The sequence below is a fragment of the Mobula birostris genome, chromosome 7 (assembly GCF_030028105.1).
Source record: "Mobula birostris isolate sMobBir1 chromosome 7, sMobBir1.hap1, whole genome shotgun sequence".
Classification (NCBI taxonomy): Eukaryota; Metazoa; Chordata; class Chondrichthyes; order Myliobatiformes; family Myliobatidae; genus Mobula; species Mobula birostris.
In genome coordinates this window covers 91891712-91917557 of record NC_092376.1, presented here as the reverse complement: position 1 = coordinate 91917557, position 25846 = coordinate 91891712, and the positions used below count along the sequence as shown (strand labels likewise).

The window sequence follows — 25846 nt, the reverse complement described above, 5'->3', positions numbered from 1 at the left end:
AAAGACTCTTTATTGTTTTGTTTGTGCAGAATGATTTTAGGCGAATGATATCAAAAATTAACTTCAAGTCATTTAATATTATTGCATACTACCAGTGATATCTACACAAATGCAGGCCATACAGAGAAGGACCTAAAATTTGGTAAATCTGGAAATGTACTACATTATGTCTAGTAATAGGCTTTTAATAAGTTAGTACCATATAGTAGACAAAATGTTGCACAGCACAATGGTATTTATTTGTCTAAATCTAGTTATACAGCTACAAACAATCAAATGAACAATATTTTTAAAAAGCACTTGCCACAATGAGAGTGATACCCACATTGCACCATTACATAAAATTATTTTCTCCGGATTGTGATAATCCATTTTGTTTATAAGTGAATAACTTAATTTAAAAAAGAAACCAATTGTGATGCACTGCACAGTTAAAACCATTTGACATATTACACATTAAAAACATAAAAAAACAGTTCCAGCACAATTCTTCATTTCCAGTTTATAAATTTCATTAAAGAGAATTATGCTTACATCAATGTCCTAAAATATACATCATAAAATATGAAGGAACCAGATGCTAACATTCTCATTTTTATACTCCTCATTGTTTTATTCCAACAACAATAACCACTTTGCCTTTACTGCATTGGCCAACAGTTAGAGCAGTTCTATTGCCCCAAAAAATGTCCCATCACCAGTTAAGGCAATTTGTGCTTGAATTCGAGGTATCACAAGTTCAAGTTCATCTCCCGCTTCAAGTTTTGCAATACCTGATTGAAAAGAAATGGTTGATCAACAATTGTGACAGAAACAGAGAATGTGATAACCAAAAAGGTGAAGAGCAAAACAAATCCTTACCAGCTGTGAAGCAAGAACTATTTGGACAGCAGGCAGACATGTTTTGAATGCATCGAAATAGAATTACAGTACGTGGCTCATCACCCACACTGCTTGCCCTTCTTCTCTGGATAAAATGTCCCATTGTAAAAGTATTGTCTTTATACCAAACCTATCATTTGAAAACATAATAAATCAGTGTACCTGCTAGATCTCATTGTGATTCTTAGGATAAAGAAAAATCACATCATATGTTAGTGATAAAAATATGATTCTGTTTAACCTACCTGACTGTACACCAGAAAGTAGCCAGCTTCTTTGACTGAGATCTTGTTACCTTCTTTGTCAAGAGCATTTCCTCTTTTCAAGCTAAGAATCCAAGGGACTGCTGTCACTTCTGCTAAACAATTTCAAATAAAACTCATGAGTGAATTTTGCGTGAGGTTTGCTTGTTTGTTTGAGAGAAAGTAAAGAATCTGAGGAAGATGCCACACTTTGTAGAGAAATTGCAATAGATCCCAGTACTCCTCCTTAAATCAAAAACAGTGCATTTTAAGGTTCCCCTTCTGTAATTCAGCTTTGTAATCCCAGATGGAACGTCCACCTGTAGATGTTGGATGACATTTTCCATTTTACTCTGATACAAAACACAAGCGTTATACATCACATTCCTCTTTTACTTTCAAAGACAAAAACAAAATGTTCAGCCTCATCTGCACTGGCCAAAAATCCAAACTGATCTCCTTTTACCCAAATGATTGAAGCAAGGACAGTCAGGAAAGTACAAACGTATAGAGAGGAAGAAGAGTAGGAGGAACAAAGGGATTGCTCATTTTGTTGAGTCAACTGTAAATTACCAGTAGCTAAATGGTTGTGGTTTAAGTTACGTATTTATTAAAAAGTACTCAATAAGTGCAGCATATATAATCTAAAAGAGGCAGCACTCTGTAGCCATCTCAATTTTCAATTACAAAAACAAATAATTTAAGTTCCTACAATGTGACACCTTGAAAAATATTGCTAACATGTTGGTGTAACTGTGGACAAGTACTTTGTGATCTCATGCCATAGATTCTCAATCACTTGTAGATTACACAGACTTTCTCAAAATTAAGTCTGGTTCTAATAAGAAATGAACATAAGAGAAGAGCGTAGGCCCCTCGGCTCATCATGCTTGCTGCATCATCTGTGAAACCCACAGTACTGTAGACACCCAGCACCACTAACCTCGCTCACTCATATCCCTCTGATTTCCTTAATGTATAAAAAAATGATGTCTATCTATCCAAAAGAAATTCAGTGACTGAACCTTAACTGCTCTTTTGGATGGAGACCTCCAGAAATACTGTCCACTGGTCGAAGAAGTTTCTCCTGATCTCTTACCTGAATGACAAACCCTTTATTTTGATTCTGGAGCTGTTGTCTATAAGTACTCCAGCCACATGAAATATCATTTTGGTACCTTCCCCGTGAAGCCCTGTAAGAATGTTGCTTGTTTCAGTGAAATAATTTCTAATTCTGTAAACCCAATCTGCTTGACAAGTTAGATAAACTAGTCCCGCTCCCTCTATCTACAGTATCCCTCTTCCAGGAATCAACCTGGTGACTATTTAAAGATAAATATTAAGGTACATGAGGAAACAATATGCCACACTGGATCTTTATACCCTGGAGTGCAGGAGAATGAGGAGTGACCTCAGAGAGGTTTATAACATCATCGACAAGGTTAAATCTATGCTGCTCTCACAACAATCCCATCCATTCTGTTACTTACAAATCTCCATATTGACAGAGCCTCTCCTACCCACAGGCAGGAGATAATAACAGCTGTGAATTCAGCTATCCATCAGCATGCAATTACAATGTGGCAGAAAACTACAGCACTCAGAAGAAACCTATGTAGTCAGAGAGAGAAGCTGCAAATACCAACAGGGGCACTGGAGGCCAGAATCAAACCTCAAATATTCAAAGCGTGAAGTAGCATTATCTGCTGTGGTACAGTGCCACCATTTTCATGCACGGTCACTTGTTAACCAGACATTAGAGGGGCAAATTGGCAAAATTGTTAATCCAGAAAGAAGTTTCTTTTTAAACTCTATGACAACCTCCTTACTTAAGGAAGGATTTACAAGTATTGGTGGCAGTCCGGAAGAGATCAACCAGGCTAATTCCTGAGACAGCAAAGTTGCCTACTATGAGCAGCAATGATTGTTAGAAATCTCTAAATAACCAAGAGCAAGAGAATAACTAAGGAGAGGGTAGGGCCTCTCAGTGGTAAAAGTGGGAACATTCTAAGAATCAGAGAATGTTGGTGAGATCCTAAATAAGCACTTCAGTAAATAAATATTTACTAAGGAGAATGATGCAGAGGAGAATGAGATCAGTTTTGAAGTTATAATATACTAGGGCATTTATAGATAAAGAACGGGCTGGTGTTGAGTTTCTTTAAAAAGATGAAGGTGGATAAGACCCCAGAACCTAATGTGATAAACACTGGGTTATTGAGAGAGGCAAGAGATGAGATTGCTGGGGCTGAGTTCTTTGTGAGGTAGAAATGCAGAGGCAATAAGAAGTTCCTAGATAGGCACATGAATATACAGAAAATAGAGGAATATGGACTATGTGCAAGCAGAAGGGATGAGATATCACTAGGTTTATTCATTTGGCATAACATTGTGGGCCAAGGCCCTGTTTTGGTGCTACAATGTTCAATGCTCTATATTCAAGTCTTTGAAGTGGTCATAAGTTGTAGATGTTGAGATTCTTTCACAGGTGGAAAATTCTTGATCAAGAAAGCATTGCTTTAAGTCAATTTAAAAACAAAATGCATTAAGATTTCTTCCTACAGGGAGTAATTGGAGGCTGAAGATTATTGAAAATGATCCAGATAACTTTTTGAAGCACTGAGGAACTGAGGGCTATGGTTAGCAAAACTGAGGCCAGATTTAGAGCTGCTATGATTCTATTGAATGACAGGGCAGGCTTGAGGGATAAGTGATTTATTCTTATTTATTTTTCCTGAGTTCTTATGTTCTTCTTTAGTGTAACTGTGAGAAATTCAATTCATGTTTTTTTTTCTTTATGTTTGTCCTAAACTATATTTTGGATCATATGCCATTATCAATAATTTTGATTAAATTCAAAACTAGCACCAACGTTAACCTTTCTGAAAAGGAAGAAAGAGATTTAAATGTATGGTACTTTTTTACATATAGCAAGACGTTCATTTACCTTCAAATACCAGTAAACCAGATCATTACCAAATAACTGAATGCTTCAGTGACAAATGAAATAAAACATTTTCAGTAGTGCAAAGCTCCAGTCAAAACGTTTAAAACTTCGTTTTGTTCTGATCATAGATGAGCATGATACTGACAAGTCTGCAAGATGCATTTTAATGTGATATACATTTTATACTTGTGTCTATATAAGATTGTTTCACAGCAACACGAATAGCCTAAACGTTATTGTAAAAGAGTTTAATCTCATGCATTGCTGTAAATCTAACCTCAAAAAGGTAGCAGATTATCTATTTTCCATACAAGTTCAAAATGCTTCATTGCATGGGTGTAAGTCTACATTTTATCACTAACTTTCTGTCAATATTATTCATATAATTGACTATAATTTAGATACTTACGTTTGCCATCTTTGCTTGAAACATATCTTCGTTTAGTTTTACAGATTGGTTGTGACTTTCCATACAAATGTCTTGAGCAATCACTTGCTAAGAATTCATAAAGACACTATTAGAATTCAGTTTAAATGCAGGGAGCAATTGCAGCATTAGAACTTATTAATTAAAATTACCTTTCACAAACGCCATTTGATAATTTGTAGCAATCAATTGCACGCAGGAATGCTGCACTAAAATAAAAGAAATAAAAGTCCAATATATATAGTGAGTGACATTCATTGATTTTAACACAAATACCAACAAGCGGAATGTATTTGATAACTCAGGGTAAGTTACTCTCAATTTATATTCTGTTTAAAAATTACCTGTCCTGATTAAGTACAATTCAATTTATATATAAAAGGACAAAAACTGATGGAAAATGCCAAGTCAAAAGAAAAATAGAAGTCCGAAACCTGGAAATCTAAGGCGCAAAATAAAAATTTTTGGGAATAATCAGCCCATCGGCTATTTTGTGATAAAACACATGCAAGGAACTCAACATCTTCCAGAAACAGAATGCCATGAAGAGGGAATTCACCTTCATTTTCTCCGGTGGCAATGCATGGTTGTGGTAGTCTATAACATCTGCAAAATCTAATTTGTGTACAATAGTTTTGTCTATATCAGCAAAAGCTCCCCAATATGCCCTTCTTCCAACAGGCAGAGATGCACCAACAACATAGGTAGCTAGAATGTACCATAGTTGACCTCGACCAGTGGAGGGCCACACACACATAAACTTTCTAACTTGGAACTCTATCTCCATTACTTCATTGCTTTGGGGATTAATACTTGGACCTCCATACTCAATGACCAGAGCATCCATACACCACATTCAAGAAGCAAATTCACCACCATTATGTTCTCAGCCATTCTGGATCAACAATAAATGTTGGTCTACCCACTGACAACTCCTGCATCCAACAACATTTTAAAAGGGTACAAATATTGAGGGTAGGTAAGGAGGGGTACATAAAGTACATGGACATTTGGGAAATTAAAAAGGTTGCATAATTTCAAAGGAAATTGGGAAGAACTGAACACATTAAATGAATTGGTATCATTAAATAGCCCATAAATGAGATTAAACCACAGAAAGATGAAATATGCATTGCATCGGGAGATCACAAGAGAAGCAATGAAACTGCATTTAAATATTAGATATATGTATAAGATGAACAAGTAAAATCCTTGGTCTTGAAAGGTTACAATACACCTGAAATGATGCCATGAAAAAAAAGATTCAATTACGCAAATTTGGTGCAGGATCTAAGAACTAGTGAATAGCCAATCTAACATTTACATTGAAGAAGGGATATTTGAGAGGCATAGATAGATAGTAAGAAACTTTCTCCATGAAAGTAGTGTCTGAAACAGTGAGTATAGGATTAAAGTTAGGAATAGCAGTTAAGTGGGGATCTGTGGAAGATCCTGGAGGAAGGTACTCTCACAAAGTCAAAGAAGAATCTTTTGATTTGCCAAGACATTATAGGCCACAGGTCAATCATTGGGTAAAAAAAAACACTTGTATAGATAAGTACTTGACGGTAGAAGGGCTGAAGAGCCTGTTTCTGTGCTATATGGCTCTATAACAAGTCCAATGAAAAGAATAATAATGGATTCTGCTTGAAATATTGTGGAATATTAGTAGCTCCAGTTGGTTATTTGGAAGTTTGGTTGATCACCAAGCTTGGCAAAATGCTTGCAGATGTTTCAGTTTCAATCAAATGCACAGTTGAGGGTGTTCTCTTCTCAGAATGCTGGCTTATATACTCCTCCAGGGTCCGAATGTATATTGATTAGATGTCATAATCTGGTTGGCTGGTTCAAAACATTGTGAACCGTTTAGCAGTAGAAGGTCTGATTGGCAAGCTTTGAGGGAGGTCTGTTAGAAATGTTTTCTTTGCTGTCCAGATGCCAAGATTACTGGCAACTCATTTATTGTGGTGTTGTTGTTTTTCTTTTCCCCGTAAGGGTTCATATACCAGATCTATGTTGATGAGTTCGTTGATGGATTCTTCTGCAGAGAACCATGCTTCAAGAAATTCTTGTTCTTTTATTGTTCTTGCTTGAATCAAGACTCTGCCTGTTGTCCAGTTGAAATGGTGTCCTTCCTCGTCTTCTTGAGCTGACACTGGTGAGAGTGGACCATGTCCTCTGTTCACTAGCTGATGCTTGTGTAGCATGTTAGCACACTCCACACTGATTTCCCCATCTTCCCCATTCCTCTATTTGGTAAATACTGATGTAAAGTACTGATGTACTGATTTATGATCTCACCCACTTGATCCGTGTCCAAGCAGGATTGATTTAATCTGTTCCCTAGTTTTCCTCTTGCTCTTGGTGCAAATATGGCATGCTTTGAGTTTCTCATCAATATCCTACTTGCAAAGTCTTTTTATGGTCCCTTATAGCTCTCCCAATTCCTTGCTTGACTGCTTCCCTAGCTTTTTTTATAATCTTCAAAGCATCTGTTTAGTTTCTGATTACCTTTCTTAATCCTTTCATACACTTCCTATTTTTTCTTGATTAAATTCACTACCTTCATGACATCTAAGGTTCTCTGACCTTGCCATCCTAGCCCTTCCTTCTGACTGAAACATACCTGTCCTGAACTCTGTATACTTGGCTTTTGAACACCTTCCACATGTCAGATGTGGACTTGCCTACAAGCAGCTAATCTCAATTAACTCTTCCAAGTTCCTGCCTAATACTAGTATTTTGCCCTACCCCAATTTAATACTCTCCCCAAAGGTCCATTCTCGTCCTTATCATACCCATTTTAAAACTTAAGGAGCTATCGGTTTGCTAGATGTTCTCCCACTAAAAAGAATGGCTTTGTTAATTTTATTTGTGACACATACATCAAACAATATGCATTGATGTGTCAAATCAGATCAATGAGGATTGAGCTTGACAGCCTGCAAGGGTCGCTATGCTTCTGCAAACAACAGAGCATGACCACAAATCACTAACCCTAACCGTACGTCTTTGGAAAGTGAGAGCAGACTGGAGCACCCAGAGGAAATCCACAGAGTAACGGCGAGAACATACTTGCAGCAGCAGGATTTGGTGATGGCCGGCACTGTAAAGTAATACACTAATCGTTATGCACCAAGAAAAGATCAGTCACCTAGTCGGGTTCTTTTCCCATAAGCTCCCATTTGCTTACTAAAATGTCTTCTAGAATTCTCTAGACTTTAATATTTTGCTTCTGTTTATAAATCATTGAATATAATATGCTAATTTACCAATTAGTATCCAATTTTATAATTTTCAGTAACTTGTGCAAAAAGATTATTGGTCTCTCTCTCTCTACATCCCTCATCATGCTCTCTAACCAACTCTTTCAATTTGTTTAAAATTGTGCCATCTACCATTCATGGTCTGTTTACTTTTCATACCACAATATATCACTTTGTATGTTTTTCCTTTCTAACAGTGTGCCTTTTAAACCTTTGTTACTCACTATTAATACTGCATGCCTAAGTTTTGTCTCATCTGCAAACTTGAAAATTATTCTCTGTACCATCACAGAAACATAGAAACATAGAAAATAGGTGCAGGAGTAGGCCATTCGGCCCTTCGAGCCTGCACCGCCATTTATTATGATCATGGCTGATCATCCAACTCAGAACACTGCCCCAGCCTTCCCTCCATACCCCCTGATCCCCATAGCCACAAGGGCCATATCTAACTCCCTCTTAAATATAGCCAATGAACTGGCCTCAACTGTTTCCTGTGGCAGAGAATTCCACAGATTCACCACTCTCTGTGTGAAGAAGTTTTTCCTAATCTCGGTCCTAAAAGGCTTCCCCTCTATCCTCAAACTGTGACCCCTCGTTCTGGACTTCCCCAACATCGGGAACAATCTTCCTGCATCTAGCCTGTCCAATCCCTTAGGATCTTATACGTTTCAATCAGATGCCCCCTCAATCTTCTAAATTCCAACGAGTACAAGCCCAGTTCATCCAGTCTTTCTTCATATGAAAGTCCTGCCATCCCAGGAATCAATCTGGTGAACCTTCTCTGTACTCCCTCCATGGCAAGGATGTCTTTCCTCAGATTAGGGGACCAAAACTGCACACAATACTCCAGGTGTGGTCTCACCAAGGCCTTGTACAACTGCAGTAGTACCTCCCTGCTCCTGTACTCGAATCCTCTCGCTATAAATGCCAGCATACCATTCGCCTTTTTCACCGCCTGCTGTACCTGCATGCCCACTTTCAATGACTGGTGCATAATGACACCCAGGTCACGTTGCACCTCCCCTTTTCCTAATCGGCCACCATTCAGATAATAATCTGTTTTCCTATTTTTGCCACCAAAGTGGATAACTTCACATTTATCCACATTAAATTGCATCTGCCATGAATTTGCCCACTCACCCAACCTATCCAAGTCACCCTGCATCCTCTTAGCATCCTCCTCACAGCTAACACTGCCACCCAGCTTCGTGTCATCCGCAAACTTGGAGATGCTGCATTTAATTCCCTCATCCAAGTCATTAATATATATTGTAAACAACTGGGGTCCCAGCACTGAGCCTTGCGGTACCCCACTGGTCACCGCCTGCCATTCTGAAAAGGTACCGTTTATTCCCACTCTTTGCTTCCTGTCTGCTAACCAACTCTCCACCCACACCAATACCTTACCCCCAATACCGTGTGATTTAAGTTTGCACACTAATCTCCTGTGTGGGACCTTGTCAAAAGCCTTCTGAAAATCCAAATATACCACATCCACTGTTCATCATGTTCAGTTTATTACATGAATTAAACACAGCAGTGCTGAACAAGTGCAATTCTACCTTGCAATGGTAACTTTCCCTGATGAGAGTAATGGTAACTCTCTCTGATGAGAGTAATGGTATCTCTCCCTGATGAGAGTAATGGTAACTCTCCCTGATGATAGCAATAGTAATTCTCCCTGATGAGAGTAATGGTATCTCTCCATGATGAAGGTAATGCTAAAACTCCTTGATGAATGTAATGATAACTCTCCCTGATGATAGCAATGGTAACTCTCCCTGGTGATAGTAATGGTAACCATTCCCTGATGATAGTAAAGATAACTGTTCAATGTTAATAGTAAAGGTAAATCTGCCTGATGATACTAATGATAAACTTTCCCTGATGATACTAATGGTAACTCTTTCTGATGATAGCAATGGTAACTCTTCCTGATGAGAGTAATAGTAACTCTCTCTGATGATAGCAATGGTAACCATTGACTGATAATAGTAAGTGTAACTGCCTCTGATGACAGTAACGATAACACTCTCTGATGATAGTAATGGTAACTCACTCTGATGATAGCATTGGTACCTCCTCCTGATGAGAGCAATGGTAACTCTCCATGATGAGAGTAATGGTAACTCTCCCTCATGATAGCAATGGTAACTCTCCTTGATGAGAGTAATGATATCTCTCCCTGATGATAGTAATGGTAAATCTCCCTGATGAGAGTAAAGGTAAATCTCCCTGATGATAGCAAAGATAACGCTCCCTGATGATAGCAATGGTAACATTCCCTGATGAGAGTAATGGTAACTCTCCCTAATGAGAGTAATGGTAACTCTATCTGATGCTAGTAATGGTAACCATTCCCTGAAGAGAGTAATGGTAACTCTCACTGATGATAGCAACCTTAACTCTCCCTGATGAGAGCAATGGTAACTCTCTCTGATGAGAGTAATACTAAATCTCACTGATGATAGTAATGGTAAATCTCCCTGATGATAGTAATGATAACTCTCCTTGATGAGAGTAATAGTAACTCTCCCTGATGATAGAAATGGTAAATCTCCTTGATGGCTGTAATGATAACTCTCCCTGATGATAGCAATGGTAAATCTCCCTGATGACAGTAATGGAAACTCTCCCTGTTGATAGCAATGATAACTCTCCCTGATGAGAGTAATGTTAAATATCCCTAATGAGAGTAATGGTAACACTCTCTGATGCTAGTAATGGTAACCATTCCCTGACGAGAGTAATGGTAACTCTCACTAATGATAGCAATGGAAGCTCTCCCTGATGGGAGCAATGGCAACTCTCTCTGATGAGAGTAATGGTAACTCTCACTGATGATAGTAATGGTAAACCTCCCTGATGAGAGTAATGGCTACTCTCCCTGATGATAGTAATGGTAAATCTCCCTGATGATAGTAATGATAACTCTCCCTGATGACAGCTATGTTAACTCTCCCTGATGAGAGTAATAGTAACTCTCTCTGATGATAGCAATGGTTACTCTCCCTGATGAGAGTAATGGCAATTCTCCCTGATGATATTAATTGTAAATCTCCCTGATGATAGCAATGGTAACTGCTCCCTGATGATAGTAATGGTAAATCTCCCTGATGACAGAAATGGTAACTCTCTCTGATGAGAGTATTGGTATCTCTCACTGATGAGGGTAATTGTAACTCACCCTGATGATAGTAATGTTAACTCTCTCTGATCATAGCAATGGTAAACATTCCCTGATAATAGTAAGGGTAACTCTCCCTGATGACAGTAATGATAACACTCCCTGATGATAGTAATGGTAACTCTCTCTGATGATAGCAATGGTACTTCTCCCTGATGAGAGTAATGGTAACTCTCTCTGATGTTGTAATGGCAAACATTCCCTGGTGAGAGTAATGGTAACTCTCCCTGATGATAGCAATGGTAATTCTCCCTGACGAGAGTAATGGTATCTCTCCATGATGAAGGTAATGCTAAAACTCCTTGATGACTGTAATGATAACTCTCCCTGATGATAGCAATGGTAACTCTCCCTGGTGATAGTAATGGTAACCATTCCCTGATGATAATAAAGATAACTGTTCACTGCTAATGGTAAAGTTAAATTTGCCTGATGACAGTAATGATAAACTTTCCCTGATGATAGTAATGGTAACTCTTTCTGATGATAGTAATGGTAACTCTTCCTGATGAGAGTAATAGTAACTCTCTCTGATGATAGCAATGGCAACCATTCACTGATAACAGTAAGTCTGTGAGAGTTACCATTACTCTCATCAGGGAAAGTTTATCATTACTGTCATCAGGCAGATTTACCTTTACTATTATTAGGGAACAGTTATCATTACTATCATCAGTGAATGGTTACCATTACTATCACCAGGGAGAGTTACTATTGCTATCATCAGGGAGTGTTAGCCTTACTATCATCAGGGAGAGTTATCATTACAGTCATCAAGGAGTTTTTGCATTACTATCATCAGGGAGAGATACCATTACTTTCATCAGGGAGAATTACATTTGCTATCATTAGGGAGAGTTACCATTACTCTCATCATGGAGAGTTACCATTGCACTCATCAGGGAGAATTACCATTGCTATCATCAGTGAGAGTTACCATTACTCTCATCAGAGGAAGTTACCACTGCCCTCATCAGGGAGAGTTACCGTTGCTAACATCAGAGTGGATTACCCTTACTCTCATCAGGGAGAGTTACCATTACTATCATCAGGGAACAGTTACCATTACTATTATCAGGGACAGTTATCATTACTGTCATCAGGGACAGTTACCATTGCTAAAATCAGGGAGAGTTACAAATACTCTCATCAGGGAGAGTTACCATTATTCTCTTGGAATATTTACCATTACTATCATCAGGGAACAGTTACCATTACTCTCATCAGGGAGAGTTATCCTTACTATCATCAGGGAGAGTTACCATTACTATCATCAGGGAGAGTTACCATTACTATCATCAGGGAGAGTTACTATTACTCTCATCAAGGAGTGTTATCATTACAATCATTAGAGAGATTTACCATTACTCTCATCAGAGAGAGTTACCTTTGCTCTGATCAGGGAGAGTTAACGTTGCTATCATCTGTGAGATTTACTATTACTCTCATCAGGGAAAGTTTATCATTACTGTCATCAGGCAGATTTACCTTTACTATTATTAGGGAACAGTTATCATTACTATCATCAGCGAATGGTTACCATTACTATCACCAGGGAGAGTTACTATTGCTATCATCAGGGAGTGTTAGCCTTACTATCATCAGGGAGAGTTATCATTACAGTCATCAAGGAGTTTTTGCATTACTATCATCAGGGAGAGATACCATTACTCTCATCAGGGAGAATTGCCATTGCTATCATTTGGGAGAGTTGCCATTATTCTCATCAGGGAATGGTTGCCATTACAACATCAGGGAGAGTTACCATTACTCGCATCAGGGAGAGTTGCCAGTAATCTCATCAGAAAGAGTTACCAATTGTGTCATCAGGGAGATTTATCATTACTATCATCAGGGAACAGTTACCATTACTATCATCAGGGAGAGTTACCATTACTCTCATCAGGGAGTGTTCTCATTACTGTCATCAGGGACAGTTACCATTGCTATCATCACGGAGAGTTACCATTACTCTCATAAGGGAATGGTTACCATTACTAGCATCAGAGAGAGTTACCATTGCTCTCATCAGGGAGCGTTAACGTTGCTATCATCAGTGAGAGTTACCATTATTCTCATCAGGGAGAGTTATCAATACTTTCATCAGGGAGAGTTACCATTACTATCATCAGGGAGAGTTAACATTGCTATCATCAGGGAGAGTTACCATTACTCTCATCAGAGAATGGTTACCATTACTAGCATCAGAGAGAGTTACCATTACTCTCATCAGGGAGCGTTACCATTACTCTCATCAGGGAGAGTTACCATTGCTTTCATCATGGGGATTTATAATTGCTACCATCAGAGAGAGTTACCATTACTATCATCAGGGAGAGTTACCATTACTCTCATCAGGGAGAGTTACCATTGCAATCATTAGAGAGAGTTACCATTGCAATCGTCAGAGAGAGTTACCATTGCTATCATCAGGGAGAGTTATCAATACAGCCATCAAGGAGATTCACCATTACTATCATCAGGGAGAGTTATTATTACTCTCATCAAGGAGAGTTGTCATTACTATCATCAGCGAGATTTACCATTACTATCATCAGTGAGAGTTACCATTACTCTCATCAGAGACAGTTACCATTGCTCTAATCAGGGAGAGTTAACGTTTCTATCATTAGTGAAAGTTACCATTACTCTCATCAGGGGGAGTTACCATTGCTATCATCAGGGAGAGATACCATTGCTCTCATCAGGGAGAGTTATCATTACAGCCATCAAGGAGATTTACCATTACTATCATCAGGGTGAGTTACTATTACTCTCTCATCAAGGAGAGTTGCTATCGTTATCATCAGGGAGAGTTACCCTTACTGTCATCAGAGAGAGTTACCATTACTCTCATCAGATAGAGTTACCATTACTCTCAAGAGGGAATGATTACCATTACTCTCATCAGGGAGAGTTACCATTACTCTCATCAGAGAGAGTTACCATTGCTCTCATCAGGGAGAGTTAACGTTGCTATCATCAGTGAGAGTTACCAATACTCTCATCAGGGAGAGTTACCATTGCTATCATCAGGGAGAGTTACCATTGTTCTCTTCAGGGAGAGTTATCATTACAGCCATCAAGGAGATTTACCATTACTATCATCAGGGAGTGTTGCTAATACTCTCATCAAGGAGAGTTACCATTGCTATCATCAGGGAGAGTTACCCTTACTATCATCAGAGAGAGTTAACATTACTCTCATCAGATAGAGTTACTATTACTCTCATCAGGGAATGGTTACCATTACTCTCATCAGGGAGAGTTACCATTACTCTCATCAGGGAATGTTTACCATTACTTGAATCAGAGAGAGTTACCTTTTCTCTCATCAGGGAGAGTTACCATTGCTATCATCAGGGAGAGTTATCATTACTCTCATCAGGGAATGGTTACCATTACTAGCATCAGAGAGAGTTACCATTACTCTCATCAGGGTGAGTTACCATTACTCTCATCAGGGAGAGTTACCATTGCTCTCATCATGGAGATTTAAAATTGCTACCTTCAGAGAGAGTTACCATTACTATCATCAGGGAGAGTAACCATTATTCTCATCAGGGAGTTATCATCGCTCTCATCAGGGAGATTTTCCATTACTATCACCGGGAGATTTACCTTTGTTATCATCATGGAGAGTTATCATTACAGCCATCAAGGAGATTTACCATTACTATCATCAGGGAGAGTTACTATTACTCTCATCAAGGAGAGTTATCTTTACTATCATCAGGGAGATTTACCATTACTATCATCAGTGAGAGTTACCATTACTCTCAACAGAGAGAGTTACTATTGCTCTCATCAGGGAGAGTTAACGTTGCTATCATCAGTGAGAGTTACCATTACTCTCATCAGGGAGAGTTACCATTGCTATCATCAGGGAGAGATACCATTGCTCTCTTCAGGGAGAGTTATCATTACAGCCATCAAGGAGATTTACCATTACTATCATCAGGGAGTGTTACTAATACTCTCATCAAGGAGAGTTACCATTGCTATCATCAGGGAGAGTTACCCTTACTATCATCAAAGAGAGATACCAATACTGTCATCAGATAGAGTTACTATCATCAGAGAGAGTTATCATTACAGTCATCAAGGAGATTTACCTTTACTATCAACAGGGAGAGATACCATTACTCTCAGCAAGGAGAGTTATCATTGCTATCATTAGGGAGAGTTACCATTACTCTCATCATGGAGAGTTACCATTGCACTCATCAGGGAGAATTACCCTTACTCTCATCAGGGAGAGTTACCATTACTCGCATCAGAGAGAGTTACCATTGCTCTCAACAGAGAGAGTTACCATTTCTGTCATGAAGGAGGTTTACCATTACTATCATCAGGGAACAGTTACCATTTATATTATCAGGGAGAGTTATCATTACTGTCATCAGGGACAGTTACCATTGCTATCATTAGGGAGAGATACCAATACTCTCATCAGGGAGAGATATCATTACTCCCTTGGGATATTTACCATTACTATCATCAGGGAACAGTTACCATTACTCTCATCAGGGAGAGTTACCCTTACTATCATCAGCGCGAGTTACCATCATTCTCATCAGGGAATGGTTACCATTACAACATCAGGGAGAGTTACCATTACTCTCATCAGGGAGAGTTACCATTACTATCATCAGGTAGAGTTACCATTACTCTCATCAAGCAGAGTTATCATTGCTACCATCAGAGAGAGTTACCATTACTCTCATCAGGGAGAGTTTCCATTGCTATCATCAGCGGGAGTTACCATCATTCTCATCAGGGAATGTTTACCATTACAACATCAGGGAGAGTTACCATTGCTCTCATCAGGGAGAGTTACCATTGCTATCATGAAAGAGTGTTACCATTGCTCTCATCAGGGAGAGTTATCAATACTTTCATCAGGAAGAGTTACCATTACTATCATCAGGGAGAGTTACCATAGCTATCATCAGGGAGAGTTGCCATTACTCTCATCAGGGAATGGTTACCATTACTAGCCTCAGAGAGAGTTACCATTTCTCTCATCAGGGAGAGTTACCATTACTCTCATCAGGGAGAGTTACCATTGCTCTCATCATGGAGATTTAAAATTGCTACCACCAGAGAGAGTTAGCATTACTATCATCAGGGAATGGTTACCATTACTCTCATCAGGGAGAGTTAGCATTACTCTCATCAGGGAGAGTTACCATTGCTCTCATCATGGAGATTTAAAATTGCTACCACCAGAGAGAGTTACCATTACAGTCATCAAGGAGATTTACCATTACTATCAACAGGGAGAGGTACCATTAATCTCATCAGAGAGAGTTACCATTTCTGTCGTCAGAGAGACATACCATTACTATCATCAGGGAACAGTTATCATTACTATTATCAGGGAGAGTTATCATTACTGTCATCAGGGACAGTTACCATTCCTATCATTAGGGAGAGTTACCATTACTCTCATTAGGGAATGGTTACCATTACTAGCATCAGAGAGTGTTACCATTACTCTCATCAGGGAGAGTTACCATTACAATCATAAGAGAGAGTTACCATTGCTATCATCAGGGCGAGTTACCACTGCTGTCATCAGGGAGAGTTACCCTTACTATCATCAGGGAGAGTTACCATCACTCTCATTAGGGAGATTTATCATTGCAATCATCAGGGAGAGTTTCCATTACTATCATCAGGGAGAGTTACCATTGCTATCATCAGGGAGAGTTATCATTACAGCCATCAAGTAGATTTACCATTACAATCATCAGGGATAGTTATTATTACTCTCATCAAGGAGAGTTATCATTACTATCATCAGGGAGATTTACCATTACTATCATCAGTGAGAGTTACCATTACCCACATCAGAGAGAGTTACGATTGCACTTATCAGGGAGAGTTAACGTTGCTATCATCAGGGAGAGTTACCATTGCTATCATCAGGGAGAGTTAGCCTTACTATCATCAGAGAGAGTTATCATTACAGTGATCAAGGAGATTTACCATTACCATCATCAGGGAGAGATACCATTACTCTCATCATGGAGAGTTACCATTGCACTCATCAGGGAGAGATACCATTGCTATCATCAGAGTGAGTTACCATTACTCTCATCAGGGAGAGTTACCATTGCTATAATCGGAGAGCGTTATCATTACAGCCATCAAGGAGATTTAACATTATATCATCAGGGAGAGCTACTATTACTCTCATCAAGGAGAGTTATCATTACTATCATCAGGGAGAGTTACCATTGCAATCATCAGAGAGAGTTACCATTGCTATCATCAGGGAGATTTACCACTGCTATCATCAGGGAGAGTTACCCTTACTATCATCAGGGAGAGTTACCATTACTCTCAACATGGAGAGTTACCATTGCACTCATTAGGGAGAGATTGCTCTCATCAGAGTGAGTTACTATTACTATCATCAGGGACAGTTACCGTTACTCTCATCAGGGAGAATTACCATTGCCATCATCAGTGAGAGTTACCATTATTCTCATCAGGGAATGGTTACCATTACAACATCAGAGAGAGTTAGCACTGCTCTCATCAGGGAGAGTTACCGTTGCTATCATCAGAGAGAATTACCATTCTCCATGATGAGAGCAATGGTAACTCTCCCTGATGAGAGTAATGGTATCTCTCCCTGATGATAGTAATGCAAAAACTCCTTGATGACTGTAATGATAACTCTCCCTGATGATAGTAATGCTAACTCTCCCTGATGACAGCAATAGTAACTCTCCCTGGTGATAGTAATGGTAACCATTCGCTGATGACAGTAATGATAAACTTTCCCTGATGATAGTAATGGTAACTCTTTCTGATGAGAGCAATGGTAACTCTTCCTGATGAGAGTAATGGTAATTCTCCCTAATGATAGCAATAGTAACTCTCCTTGATGAGAGTAATGGCATCTCTCCCTGCTGATAGTAATGGTAAATCTCCTTGACGACTGTAATGATAACTCTCCCTGGTGATAGTAAGGCTAACTCTCCCTGATGATAACTCTCATCAGAGGAAGTTACCCTTACCCTCATCAGGGAGAGTCACCATTACTATCTTCAGGGAGAGTTACCATTACTCTCTTGGAATATTTACCATTACTATCATCAGGGAACAGTTACCATTACTCTCATCAGGGATCCCCGATCAGAGCAATGGTAACTCTCTCTGATGAGAGTAATGGTAACTCTCACTGATGATAGTAATGGTAAATCTCCCTGATGATAGTAATGATAACAGTCCTTGATGAGAGTAATAATAAATCTCCCTGATGATAGTAATGGTAAATCTCCTTGATGGCTGTAATGATAACTCTACCTGATGATAGCAATGGTAACTCTCCCTGATGATAGCAATGGTAACTCTTCCTGATGAGAGTAATGATATCTCTTCCTAATGAGAGTAATGGTAACTCTAACTGATGATAGTAATGGTAACCATTCCCTGATGAGAGTAAAGGTAACTCTCACTGATGATATTAACGTTAACTCTCCCTGATCAGAGCAATGGTAACTCTCTCTGATGAGAGTAATGGTAACTCTCACTGATGATAGTAATGGTACATCTCCCTGATGATAGTAATGATAACACTCCTTGATGAGAGTAATAATAACTCTCCCTGATGATAGTAATGGTAAATCTCCTTGATGGCTGTAATGATAACTCTCCCTGATGATAGCAATGGTAACTCTCCCTGATGATAGCAATGGTAACGCTCCCTGATGAGAGTAATGATATCTCTTCCTAATGAGAGTAATGGTAACTCTAACTGATGATAGTAATGGTAACCATTCCCTGATGAGAGTAATGGTAACTCTCACTGATGATAGCAACGTTAACTCTCCCTGATCAGAACAATATTAACCCTCACTGATGATAGTAATGGTAAATCTCCTCGATGGCTGTAATGATAACTCTCCCTGATGACATCAATGGTCACTCTCCCTGATAATAGTAATGTAAACTCTCCCTGATGACAGCAATGATAACTCTCTCTGATGATTGCAATGGTAACTCTCACTCATGAGAGTAATGGTAACTCTCCCTGATGATAGAAAGGGAAACTCTCCCTGATGATAACAATGGTAACTCTTCCTGATGAGAGCAATGGTAACTCTCTGGGATGATTGCAATGGTAACTCTCACTGATGAGAGTAATGGTAACTCTCCCTGATGATAGTAAGGGAAACTCTCCCTGATGATAGCAATGGTAACTCTCCCTGATGATAACAATGGTAACTCTCTCTGATGATAGCAATGGTAACTCGCCCTGATGAGAGTAATGGTAACTCTCTTTGGTGCAATTAATGGTAAACATTCCCGGATGAGAGTAATGGCAATTCTCAAATGATAGCAATGGAAACTCTCCCTGATGAGACTAATGGTAACACTCTCTGATGCTAGTAATGGTAATCATTCCCTGATGAGAGTAATGGTAACTGTCCCTGATGACAGCAATGATAACTCTCCCTGATAATAGTAATGATAACACTCCCTGATGATAGCAATGGTAAATTTCCCTGATGACAGAAATGGTAACTCTCTCTGTTGAGAGTAATGGTAATCATTCCCTCTTGAGAGTAATGGTAACTCTATCTGATGAGAGTAATGGTAACTCTCTCTGATGACAGTAAGGGTAACTCTCCCTGATGATAACGATAGTAACTCTCCTTGATGAGAGAGTAATAGTAACTCACCCTGATGATAGTAATGGTAAATCTCCTTGATGGCTGTAATGATAACTCTCCCTGATGAGAGCAATGGTATCTCTCCCTGATGATAGCAATGGTAACTCCCCCTGATGAGAGTAATGGTAACTTTCACTAATGATAGAAACGTTAACTCTCCCTGATTAGAGCAATGGTAACTGTCTCTGATGAGAGTAATAGTAACTCACCCTGATGATAGTAATGGTAAATCTCCTTGATGGCTGTAATGATAACTCTCCCTGATGAGAGCAATGGTAACTCTCTCTGATGCTAGTAATGGTAACCATTCCCTGATGAGAGTAATGGTAACTCTCCGTGATGATAGCAATGGTAACTGTCCCTGATGACAGTAATGAGAACACTCCCTGATGAGAGTAATGGTAACTCTCCCTGATGATAGTAATGGTAACTGTTCCCTGATGATAGTAATGATAAATCTCCCTGATGACACAATTGGTAACTCTTTCTGATGAGATTACTGGTAACTCTCCCTGATGCGAGTAATGGTAACTCTCCCTGATGTTGTAATGGCAACCATTCCCTGATGAGAATAATGGCAACTCTCCCTCATGATAGCAATGGCAATTCTCCCTGATGAGAGTAATGGTATCTCTCCCTGATGATAGTAATGCAAAAACTCCTTGATGACTGTAATGATAACTCTCCCTGATGATAGTAAGGCTAACACTCCCTAATGATAGCAATAGTAACTCTCCCTGGTGATAGTAATGGTAACCATTCGCTGATGATAGTAATGATAACTGTTCCCTAATAATAGTAAAGGTAAATCTGCCTGATGACAGTAATGATAAACTTTCCCTGATGAGAGTAATGGTAAATCTCACAGATGATAGCAACGTTAACTCTCCCTGATCAGAGCAAAGGTAACTCTCTCTGATGAGAGTAATGGTAAATCTCTCTAATGATTGTAATGATAACACTCCTTGATGAGAGTAATAGTAACTCTCCCTGATGATAGTAATGGTAACTCTCCCTGATGATAGTAATGGTAACTCTCCCTGATGATAGTAAGGATAACTCTCCCTGATGAGAGTAATGGTAACTGTTCCCTGATGATAGTAATGGTAAATATTCCAAGAGAATAATGGTAACTCTCCCTGATGAGAGTATTTGTAACTCTCCCTGATTTTAGCAATGGTAACTGTCCCTGATGACAGTAATGATAACTGTCCCTGATAATAGTAATGGTAACTGTTCCCTGATGATAGTAATGGTAACTCTCCCTGATGAGAGTAAGGGTAATTCACTCTGATGTTAGCAACAGTAACTCTCCCTGATGAGGGCAGTGGTAACTTCCTCTGATGAGAGTAATGGTAACTCTCACTGATGATAGCAATGGTAATTCTCCCTGATGAGTGCAATGGTAACTCTCCATGATGAGAGTAATGGTAACTCTCCCTAATGATAGCAATGGTAATTCTCCCTGATGAGAGTAATGGTAACTCTCCCTAATGATAGCAATGGTAACTCTCTTTGATGAGAGTAATGGTATCTCTCCCTGATGATAGTAATGCAAAAACTCCTTGATAACTGTAATGATAACTCTCCCTGATGATAGTAAGGCTAACTCTCCCTGATGATAGCAATAGTAACTCTCCCTGGTGATAGTAATGGTAACCATTCTCTGATGATAGTAATGATAACTGTTTTCGCTGATAATAGTAAAGGTAAATCTGCCTGATGACAGTAATGATAAACTTTCCCTGATGATAGTAATGGTAACTCTTTCTGATGATAGCAATGGTAACTCTTCCTGATGAGAGTAATGGTAACTCTCCCTAATGATAGCAATAGTAACTCTCCTTGATGAGAGTAATGGCATCTCTCCCTGCTGATAGTAATGGCAAATCTCCTTGACGTCTGTAATGATAACTCTCCCTGGTGATAGTAAGGCTAAATATCGCTGATGATAGCAATGGTAACTCTCCCTGATGATAGCAATGGTATCTCTCCCTGATGATAGTAATGGTAAATCTCCTTGATGACTGTAATGTTAACTTTCTCTGATGATAGTAAGGCTAAATCTCGCTGATGATAGCATGGTAACTCTCCCTGATGAGAGTAATGATAACCATTCCCTGGTGAGAGTAATGGTAACTCTATCTGATGAGAGTCATGGGAACTCTCTTTGATGATAGTAATGGTAAATCTCCTTGATGGCTGTAATGATAGCTCTCCCTGATGAGAGCAATGGTAACTCTCCCTGATGATAGCAATGGTAACTCTCCCTGATGAGAGTAATGGTAACTCTCACTGATGATAGCAACGTTAACTCTCCCTGATTAGAGCAATGGTAACTCTCTCTGATAAGAGTAATGGTAACTCTCACTGAAGATAGTAATGGTAAATCTCCTTGATGGCTGTAATGATAACTCTCCCTGATGATAGCAAACGTAACTCTCCCGGTGATAGTAATGGAAACTCTCCCTGATGAGAGCAATGATAACTCTCCCTGATGAGAGTAATGGTAACTCTCCCTAATGATAGTATGGGTAACTCTCACTGATGATAGCAATGGTAACTCTCCCTGATGATAGCAATGTTAACTGTCTCTGACGATTGCAATGGTAACTCTCTCGAATGATTGCAATGGTAACTCTCCCTGATGAGAGTAATGGTAATTCTCCCTGATGATAGTAATGGTAACTCTCTCTGATGGTAGCAATTTTAAATCTCCATGATGAGAGCAATGGTAACTCTCCCTGATGAGAGTAATGGTATCTCTCCCTGATGATAGTAATGCAAAAACTCCTTGATGACTGTAATGATAACTCTCCCTGATGATAGTAATGCTAACGTTCCCTGATGACAGCAATAGTAACTCTCCCTGGTGATAGTAATGGTAACCATTCGCTGATGATAGTAATGATAACTGTTCCCTGATAATAGTAAAGGTAAATCTGCCTGATGACAGTAATGATAAACTTTCCCTGATGATAGTAATGGTAACTCTTTCTGATGATAGCAATGGTAACTCTTCCTGATGAGAGTAATGGTAACTGTCCCTAATGATAGCAATAGTAACTCTCCTTGATGAGAGTAATGGCATCTCTCCCTGCTGATAGTAATGGTAAATCTCCTTGACGACTCTAATGATAACTCTCCCTGGTGATAGTAAGGCTAACTCTCCCTGATGATATCAATGGTAACTCTCCCTGATTTTAGCAATGGTAACTGTCCCTGATGACAGTAATGATAACTGTCCCTGATAATAGTAATGGTAACTGTTCCCTGATGATAGTAATGGTAACTCTCCCTGATGAGAGTAAGGGTAATTCACTCTGATGTTAGCAACAGTAACTCTCCCTGATGAGGGCAGTGGTAACTTCCTCTGATGAGAGTAATGGTAACTCTCACTGATGATAGCAATGGTAATTCTCCCTGATGAGTGCAATGGTAACTCTCCATGATGAGAGTAATGGTAACTCTCCCTAATGATAGCAATGGTAATTCTCCCTGATGAGAGTAATGGTAACTCTCCCTAATGATAGCAATGGTAACTCTCTTTGATGAGAGTAATGGTATCTCTCCCTGATGATAGTAATGCAAAAACTCCTTGATAACTGTAATGATAACTCTCCCTGATGATAGTAAGGCTAACTCTCCCTGATGATAGCAATAGTAACTCTCCCTGGTGATAGTAATGGTAACCATTCTCTGATGATAGTAATGATAACTGTTTTCGCTGATAATAGTAAAGGTAAATCTGCCTGATGACAGTAATGATAAACTTTCCCTGATGATAGTAATGGTAACTCTTTCTGATGATAGCAATGGTAACTCTTCCTGATGAGAGTAATGGTAACTCTCCCTAATGATAGCAATAGTAACTCTCCTTGATGAGAGTAATGGCATCTCTCCCTGCTGATAGTAATGGCAAATCTCCTTGACGTCTGTAATGATAACTCTCCCTGGTGATAGTAAGGCTAAATATCGCTGATGATAGCAATGGTAACTCTCCCTGATGATAGCAATGGTATCTCTCCCTGATGATAGTAATGGTAAATCTCCTTGATGACTGTAATGTTAACTTTCTCTGATGATAGTAAGGCTAAATCTCGCTGATGATAGCATGGTAACTCTCCCTGATGAGAGTAATGATAACCATTCCCTGGTGAGAGTAATGGTAACTCTATCTGATGAGAGTCATGGGAACTCTCTTTGATGATAGTAATGGTAAATCTCCTTGATGGCTGTAATGATAGCTCTCCCTGATGAGAGCAATGGTAACTCTCCCTGATGATAGCAATGGTAACTCTCCCTGATGAGAGTAATGGTAACTCTCACTGATGATAGCAACGTTAACTCTCCCTGATTAGAGCAATGGTAACTCTCTCTGATAAGAGTAATGGTAACTCTCACTGAAGATAGTAATGGTAAATCTCCTTGATGGCTGTAATGATAACTCTCCCTGATGATAGCAAACGTAACTCTCCCGGTGATAGTAATGGAAACTCTCCCTGATGAGAGCAATGATAACTCTCCCTGATGAGAGTAATGGTAACTCTCCCTAATGATAGTATGGGTAACTCTCACTGATGATAGCAATGGTAACTCTCCCTGATGTTAGCAATGTTAACTGTCTCTGACGATTGCAATGGTAACTCTCTCGAATGATTGCAATGGTAACTCTCCCTGATGAGAGTAATGGTAATTCTCCCTGATGATAGTAATGGTAACTCTCTCTGATGGTAGCAATTTTAAATCTCCATGATGAGAGCAATGGTAACTCTCCCTGATGAGAGTAATGGTATCTCTCCCTGATGATAGTAATGCAAAAACTCCTTGATGACTGTAATGATAACTCTCCCTGATGATAGTAATGCTAACGTTCCCTGATGACAGCAATAGTAACTCTCCCTGGTGATAGTAATGGTAACCATTCGCTGATGATAGTAATGATAACTGTTCCCTGATAATAGTAAAGGTAAATCTGCCTGATGACAGTAATGATAAACTTTCCCTGATGATAGTAATGGTAACTCTTTCTGATGATAGCAATGGTAACTCTTCCTGATGAGAGTAATGGTAACTGTCCCTAATGATAGCAATAGTAACTCTCCTTGATGAGAGTAATGGCATCTCTCCCTGCTGATAGTAATGGTAAATCTCCTTGACGACTCTAATGATAACTCTCCCTGGTGATAGTAAGGCTAACTCTCCCTGATGATATCAATGGTAACTCTCCCTGATGATAGCAATGGTAACTATCTCTGATGAGAGTAATGGTAACTCTCCCCAATGAGAGTAATGGTAAATCTATCTGATGCTAGTAATGGTAACCATTCCCTGATGAGAGTAATGGTAACTCTCACTGATAATATTAACGTTAACTCTCCCTGATCAGAGCAATGGTAACTCTCTCTGATGAGAGTAATGGTAACTCTCACTGATGATAGTAATGGTAAATCTCCCTGATGATAGTAATGATAACAGTCCTTGATGAGAGTAATAATAACTCTCCCTGATGATAGTAATGGTAAATCTCCTTGATGGCTGTAATGATAACTCTCCCTGATGAGAGCAATGGTATCTCTCCCTGATGATAGCAATGGTAACTCCCCCTGATGAGAGTAATGGTAACTTTCACTAATGATAGAAACGTTAACTCTCCCTGATTAGAGCAATGGTAACTGTCTCTGATGAGAGTAATGGTAACTCTCACTGATGATAGTAATGGTAAATCTCGCTGATGATAGTAATGATAACTCTCCTTGATGAGAGTAATAGTAACTCTCCCTGATGATAGTAATGGTGAATCTCCTTGATGGCTGTATTGATAACTCTCCCTGATGATAGCAATGGTAACTCTCTCTGACGATTGCAATGGTAACTCTCTCTAATGATTGCAATGGTAACTCTCCCTGATGAGAGTAATGGTAACTCTCCCTGATGATAGTAATGGTAACTCTCTCTGATGGTAGCAATTATAAATCCCCATGATGAAAGCAATGGTAACTCTCCCTGATGAGAGTAATGGTAACGCTCCCTGATGAGAGTAATGGTAACTCTCTCTGATGCTACTAATGGTAACCATTCTCTGATGATAGTAATGGTAACTCTCCCTGATGAAAGTATTGATAACTCTCCCTGATGAGAATAATGGTAACTCTCACTGATGATAGCAACGTTAACGCTCCCTGATGAGAGCAATGGT

At 39.2% G+C, this 25846-nt stretch overlaps 1 protein-coding gene across 1 annotated transcript in view; it reads right to left on the bottom strand.

The window, feature by feature from the left end:
- Nucleotides 1-654: 654 nt before the first annotated feature.
- The window catches only part of LOC140200942 (uncharacterized), a 292708-nt gene continuing 267516 nt past the window's right edge, over nucleotides 655-25846 (bottom strand). Inside the window, exons 4-8 of the mRNA XM_072264586.1 lie at nucleotides 4651-4707; nucleotides 4481-4567; nucleotides 1128-1237; nucleotides 862-1012; nucleotides 655-773 (exon numbers count right to left, since the gene is read on the bottom strand). Of these exons, the coding sequence (XP_072120687.1) occupies nucleotides 661-773; nucleotides 862-1012; nucleotides 1128-1237; nucleotides 4481-4567; nucleotides 4651-4707 (518 nt within the window). The 3' untranslated portion in view covers nucleotides 655-660. The remainder of the gene's footprint in view (nucleotides 774-861; nucleotides 1013-1127; nucleotides 1238-4480; nucleotides 4568-4650; nucleotides 4708-25846) is intronic.